General features: G+C 43.6%; 1 protein-coding gene across 1 annotated transcript in view; it reads right to left on the reverse strand.

Moving 5' to 3' along the window:
• The window catches only part of dnajc17 (DnaJ (Hsp40) homolog, subfamily C, member 17), a 116,779-nt gene that overhangs the window by 58,083 nt on the left and 51,196 nt on the right, over positions 1–7,500 (reverse strand). Inside the window, exon 9 of the mRNA XM_063183659.1 lies at positions 847–927. Coding sequence (XP_063039729.1) covers positions 847–927 — 81 coding nt within the window. The remainder of the gene's footprint in view (positions 1–846; positions 928–7,500) is intronic.

A 7,500-nucleotide genomic window follows, 5' to 3' on the forward strand; every position in this document is an offset into this window, starting at 1 on the left:
CTGGTGTTTCTGGACAGAAATCTGTCCACCTAAGTTCTGTGCTATTGCCTTTACATAATTATTACAATTCATTTTATTTTGCTCATCCTGTATATAATTCATTCTTGGTTATATTTCATTTTTTTATATAATTTTCAAAAAAAATTGTGATTAATAATCGTGATTACGATTTTGACCCAAATAATCGTGATTATGATTTTTTTCCATAATCGTGCAGCCTTAGCATGACCATATAATTCCTTCTTATTTCTTTAATCTACTCTATTCTACAATATGTATGTCTTGCTCATCTCTCTCTGCCAGCCAGCATAATTGTGCTGTAGTCTGCAAGGCCTTTTGGTGGTATCTCAACACCACTGCACCACAACAAGACACACTCTGATGCTCTGGCCCATGGCTGTGCCCATGTGTCTGTAAGACTACGGCGCTGCATTCCACCTCAATTCCCAACGGCATAAATAGTCTGTCTACTCTGCTGTCACAGGCAGGATGCGCGCTGAGCCTTTTTAGTGTCCTTTCAACACCACGGACGGCACCACATGGTAAGGAGTAAGAATGTGCCCAGACTGTTGATGTGCGGATCGGGAATTGTTTTGCATTTTGGTGGCATGGATGAAGCACCAGAGGACACATCAGACGATGCAAGTGTGTGGTAGGCAGCACTGGGCACAGATGTCTTGGACATGTTGACAGCATTTGCAGAGCAAATAACATTTTTTGTCAAATCAACAAGACACAACAGTTGTAAGTTTGAGTTTTGTATTGTTTTATGAAATAATGTCTTATTGTCCTGTACGTTTACCCTGTCGAATTGGCCCATTGAGAAAAGAAAGTGTGAGTGCTTACCGCAGCTTTAATGGATGCAAACTCCGCAACAGCACTTCCTCTCTTCTTGCTTGACATGACGACATTCTGTACATCCCCATACTAGAGAGAAAGAAAAGAAAGAAAGAAAGAAAGAAAGAAAGAAAGACCAGCAGAGAGCGTGTCATTTCCTGAACAAAAGACAATAACGTATAGCAACATTTTTTTACAAGAAGTCCTGGAATTAGAAAGCTTGGCACTTTTCATCCAATTTTAACAAGGGGGAAAATGGGAAAGAATTAATCCTATGGCGAAGGAATGCACCTTGGGCTACATTTTGACAGACTCATAAAAAAAACCCAGTCCAAGTGTCTGGGCCCGGTTGCACAAAACACCTTAAGTTTTCTCCCTTAAGTGTGACCCTTAAGGGCTCATTTTCCCTTAGCTAAGGGATCTACTTAAGGGGGTTGCACAGAATGCCTTAAGTCCTTCCCTTAGGTAAGGGAAAGCCCTAAGGGATTTACTACAGTAAAGAGGAGTTTACAACGGTAGAATTCTATTGTTTCCAAGGAAACTTTTTAAGTCATTCTTGAATATTCTTCTCAAAACATCGTTAACCATTCTGTAGCTATTTATCTATAGGCCTAAACATGGACAATGGTAAGGCTAGAAAGCCAAACTGGTCAGAGGAAGAGAAAGTGGTATTATTAGAGGAATTTAACAAAAGAAAAAACATAGGCCTAATAAAAAGCAAATTCAACCCTCAAATAACGGCCGCGAAGAAGCAGCAACAATGGGAAGAGATCACCGCGACCATAAACTCGAGAAATATGGTGAAGAGGACAGTGGGGGAGGTCAAATTTTTTTTTGAAAACCTTGCGGTCCAAGCGAGGAAGGAGCAACGCAGACGTGGGCTCTACTCCCCATGCATTATTTTCTATTTGTGATATCATTCCATTTATCATTAGTTTCTTCCGCGTTGTTTTGGAAGTGTCAAGCGGTAATGCGCAATCATCAACTGCAAGACGGCAGGGAGAGCACAACTCCTAGCATGGTCCAATTCGAGACGGTCGGATAATTCATATATGGATTGTCTATCAAATCTATAATTAATAATTAACGGTTCGTCGGTAAGCGTGCCTATCCATTGGGTTCTCCCGGTCGCGGAAAACTCTTATTTGAATCCGTTGATCACGTTGCTGAATGTGCATAAACTCGGCCATGTCTGACTTAAGGCGACGATATCGGTCCCTCAGATATTTTCCCTTAACTTGGTTGTTAAGGTCTTTTGTGCAACGATTTTAAAGAACTTTAAGGGATTTCTTAACTTTAAGGGAAACTCTTAAATATTTAAGGGGAAACCCTTAAGGAAAACTTAAGGGGAAATTTTAAGGGTGTTTGTGCAACTGACTTTCACTTAGGGGACCCTTAACTCAGACTTTAAGGGAAATACTTAACTTAAGGTGTTTTGTGCAACCGGGCCCTGGACTCCATTGCAAAGCATCTCTGCGGTTGTCCACCTGTGTTTACATCAGTTACTGTAAGGACGCCATAGAGAAATGAGCAAGCTGACACTCATCTTTTCCCCTGACGCTCCAAGACTCTGATGCCAGACCCCATGCTGCACTATAACGAGAGGGTGATTTCATGTCTCCTCTTACCAGGGCTGCTGACAGCTTTGGCTGAGAGAGAGAGAGAGAGACCCGCTCTCCCAATAGCTGCTAAAGGTAGAGCGATATCACACTGAATCTATTGGGTTAGGAATGGAATGGCAGTTAAGGTAATATGTGAGTCATGGCAGGTTTGAGAATACTTTTGGTAATATAGCGCATGTCCTACTGCCAAAGTAGTGCACGGTTGTGTTCAGTGCACGAGTTAACATTTTGGATTGACCCATACTGTATAAAACGGTTTCTTCACAGTCTGAGAGGTACAGTAAACAGATACAGGTGCATCTCTGCAGAGATCTCTGGGGCATTGTCAAATCCTTATGATGTTTATTTATGAGCCTTTTGGAAGTGAATGAATCCTATTGACACAATACAGAGGGCCTAACAGCAGGTCTTCTCATAGGGTTACATTATATTAACCTATTTTGTCCGGGTAGTTTTAGCATTCCAACTCAGTGTGGATGTTAAATAGGGTCACCTGGCCATGTGGTTAAGTCTGTCAGTTAAACAAACACTTACAGACACACCATCCATCAGCTTTTTGACCCCCATGTGAGTAGTAGTGGTACTAGTAGTATAATAGGAGACAGTTATTTTTCCCCCTTCCATGAGCATATACCGTGATACGTCCCAGAGACTTTCAAGGTGTTCTTGTGTGGGGGATAGGGCTGTAACGATATTGTATCGAATCGAGAAATCGTGATACACAGAGTTACGATATTGCATCGGGATACAAGGAGGCAGTATCGTGATCGTGTTTTGATGCACATCAGCCCAGAAAACAACCACAGGATATGAAGTGATAGTGCTTCCAAGCGTCATCATTATTATATAGAAACTTTTTAAAATTATCAGTAGCCTCTTGTAACCTATTCTACATATAAACTATCATAGTTTTTATTCATAAGGTTTACAATGTTGGCAAATGTGAAATCGTGGACTGTATCGAACCGTAGGTCATGAATCGTGATACAAACCGAATCGTGAGTTGAGTGTATCGTTACAGCTCTAGTGGGGGAGTAATGAAAATTGCCGGGACCCTTGCAAGGGGTACAGGTCGTTTCGTCCGATGTGACCATTTGTATAAAACTTTGGACCATTCTCATAAGGCATGGGACGTTTCGTCGAGGGCGTTCCGTCTACCACAAAGACCTACGAAACGTCCTTAAATTCGAACTAAACATCCTTAGGTTTGAACTAAATGTTCCTTGTAAGGACCAATCATGGTGCAGTCAAGTAAACATGGTACAAAGATCAGTGGCTCCAAACCTCCAACTGTGGTTTAAGGCTAATGAAATGGAAATGGGTCATTCCACGCCAAATCAACAAGTGCCCACGCACTTAGGTCTCAAAAAATTCTGAAAATATTACCAAGTGTACCCATGGTACTTAAGAGAAACACTGTACATTTATTTGAATGTAAGATGTATACTCTCCGTGTTACAGCCAATTTTACTGGGGGAGGGGGGTGCCCATTTTGTTCACACTCTTTTTTTTGTCAAAGTTCACAAGCCCCTGGCTCAATAACTAAACCATGTAGGAAGCTCACATTTGGCATGCTGGTACATAGATAGGAATAGTTTATTGCTAAACTGTCAGTTTTGGTCTGTATGATCCTGCATCGTCATAGCATTCGCTCAAAGACGATACAAATTGTACTGGAGTTTTTGGCTGTGCTCTGTTTAGGCCTTCAGAAGACATATTTGTGCCCAACATAGCCTCATGATTTTTTCCCCTTGTAGATACAAGTAGAAACACTCCCATAAAAATCTATAAATAGAAAGGAAAGCCCATCAGTGTTTGACCAGAAGACCTCACAAGTCTGACAAATCATTTTGGGTGTCATTTTCAGAGCACCAGAACACCTTGTGGGATTGTCCACAGATTTTTATTTAATTTTTTTCTTCATTCTCCATGAAGTCTTCTTTTTAAAAATGCCAATGAGACTTGTCTTATGTGATGTTTTCGTTTTTAATTTCCACCCTGAACATGGGCAAAATGCAAAAAGAGAGCAACATGATTTCTATAACATTTAATGTAAAGACTAAATAATCAAATGCAAATTTTGCCCAGACATGATCACCCGAGAGTCCCTGTGCAGGGGTGCAGGTATCCCTTTCAATTTCAATGATTTCAGGAGCGTTCAATGTGGGAGCAGGTTCGCACACCAAAAGAGACAGTAGATCAGGCACAAAGAGTCATGTTGTTACTTTTTTTGACCAGCAGATGGCAGCGGAAGAAACACAGAGAAAACATATTGCTCTCAATGTGCATGGTGCCCATGTTCAGGTTGGAAATTAAAAAAGAAAACATCACATAAGACAAGTCTCATTGGCATTTTTAAAAAGAAGAATTCATGGAGAATGAAGAAAAAAATAAAATAAAAATCTGTGGACAATCCCACAAGGGGTTCTGGAGCTCTGAAAATGACACCCAAAATGATTTGTCAGACTTGTGAGGTCTTCTTTTCAAACACTGATGGGGTTTCCTTTCTATTTATAGCTTTTTATGAGAGTGTTCCTACTTGTCTCTACAAGGGAAAAAAATCAAGAGGCTATGTTGGGCACAAATATGTCTTCTGAAGGCCTAAACAGAGCACAGCCAAAAACTCCAGTACAATTTGTATCATCTTTGAGGGAATGCTATGACAATGCAGGATCATACAGACCAAAACTGACAGTTTAACAACAAACTATTTCTATGTACCAGCATGCCAAATTTGAGCTTCCTACATGGTTTAGTTATTGAGCTAGGGGCTTGTGAACTTTGACAAAAAAAAGAGTGTGAACAAAATGGGCACCCCCCCTCCCCCAGTAAAATTGGCTGTAACACGGAGAGTATACATCTTACATTCAAATAAATGTACAGTGTTTCTCTTAAGTACCATGGGTACACTTGGTAATATTTTCAGAATTTTTTGAGACCTAAGTGCGCGGGCACTTGTTGATTTGGCGTGGAATGACCCAAATGAATGTGTCCAGAGAGGTATAGTCATCCTATCACACATTAACTGTGAAGCGAAATCCGCAAAAACGTTATGCACTGTAAATGTTGCGCAATTTACAAGCAGAGACGCTTTCATAAAGGCAGCTACACAAGGGGGAAAAAAATCTTTCTTGAAGGCAAAGAACTCTTGAGAAATAAACCTTAGCACAGTGAACCATAGCACAGAACACAAAGAAAGAAAAATATAGAAAAAGAAAAAACAAACATATCTAGGCGTGAGTGATGTGGCTCGTGGGGACATGAATCTCCACGACGACGGCTCCAAAGCCCCTTTCGGCCCACGAGAGTCATCAACCCTCAGGCCTCGCTCTAGGGTTCACGAACCAACCAAAACAACCGACTGCTCTGTGTGTGTGTGTGTGTGTGTGTGTGTGTGCGTGCGTGTGCGTGCGTGTGCGTGTGCGTGTGCGTTTGCGTGTGCGTGTGCGAGCTCAAAAAATCCTGCGATTGCTCAGAGTAATATAACGCTTTGCCCTTTGTTGGAAGACATCGGGACAGGCCTGGGACAAGGCGGCACTCTGGACTGTTTCACCGAGAGCTCTCAGCCTGTGGATGGATGTGAGAGCAAGCTGTAAAAAAACCCTTCCTGGTGCCCGGACAAAATTAGCCATGGCTCCCGTCCAGAGTAGACGACTGACAGTAGGAACTTGGCTCGCCAGCGAGCGAACGAACAAACGGGGACAGCATGGGAGGAAGAGGTGCATTGTGGGTCAGTGACTGACCCCTTCCACACAGACATGGGGGAATAGATGAGGGGGTGGATGGGGAAGGGTGGGGACGACAGGGGGGTCGGATTTGGGGTTGTGTTGAGTGACAAGAGGCTGGATGGGGGCAGTTTCAAACTTGGACTAGATGTACCCAGTAAAAACTGATCTCTCCCTTTCGCCCTCAGGGCCCCTTGGCAAAAATACACACACACACACACGCACGCAAATACACACACGCACGCACGCACGCACACATGCACCCACATACACACACACGCACACACACACACACAATGTCGGCGCTCTGGGCCTAGGAGACTTGACTGTATTTTGGTGCGTGGTATTCAGGAAAAATGGTCACCAGGTCGCCGAATCAAACACTGACTCGGCCTTGCTTGTGTGTGTGTGTGTGTGTGTGTGTGTGTGTGTGTGTGTGTGTGTGTGTGTGTGTGTGTGTGTGTGTGTGTGTGTGTGTGTGTGTGTGTGTGTGTGTGTGTGTGTGTGTGTGTGTGTGTGTGTGTGAGTGTGTGTGTACCTCTCTGGTTGCGTGCGAGTACTAGGGGAGAGGCAGTGGGGGGACCAATGATAACCCAGCCAAAAATTCTCCAGCTTAAAGAAAATAAAAACTCAGAATACCTCAGCCATGCATCTCTGAGGGACTATGAACGGGCACGAGCCTTTCCAGAAATCACAAAGAGATCGGGGAACAATTTGGCCGCAGTGACACCGCTGTGTCCCAATGGGGGCCTTTTTGCCTGCCTGACTCGCCTTGCTTCGCTGCGTTCTTCATTCCAAGTATTCTGCGGTCTATTGCGCATTTATTTATTTTGAATGCGTGTCCTGTTCTTTGGGGTCAGATATGATAACGGTCCAAAATACACACAGACCCACACGCATGTACACACGCACACACACACACACGCACACACACATACACAGACACACGCAACCAGAGTCGATGACAGCTTTTAACCAGGCCCGGGACAAAGTAATTTGAAAGGGCCCCCCCAACCAATACCTATGCAATGTCATGAGGACCCAATTCTGGGCCCCTTCTTTCCCAGGGCCCGGGACAAATGACCCCTTTGCTCCCCCTTGTCGGCTTCCCTGCACGCAACACAACTGCCTGTTCTCACCGGAGGGCTTTAAAAGCGTTCCATAAGCACTCCCTCCTCACCTGACATCTTTCCTGCCTTCTTGCCCTCTTCTCTTCCAGGGACATCCTCCATGTTTCGTTCCAGAGAAAACAGCAGCTATTTTATCCCTGTTGCATCAGTTTTAACAGAGCAGCGGGGAGGAGCAGCGAGAGGGGA

The sequence above is a fragment of the Engraulis encrasicolus genome, chromosome 19, assembly GCF_034702125.1.
Source record: "Engraulis encrasicolus isolate BLACKSEA-1 chromosome 19, IST_EnEncr_1.0, whole genome shotgun sequence".
Lineage (NCBI taxonomy): Eukaryota > Metazoa > Chordata > Actinopteri > Clupeiformes > Engraulidae > Engraulis > Engraulis encrasicolus.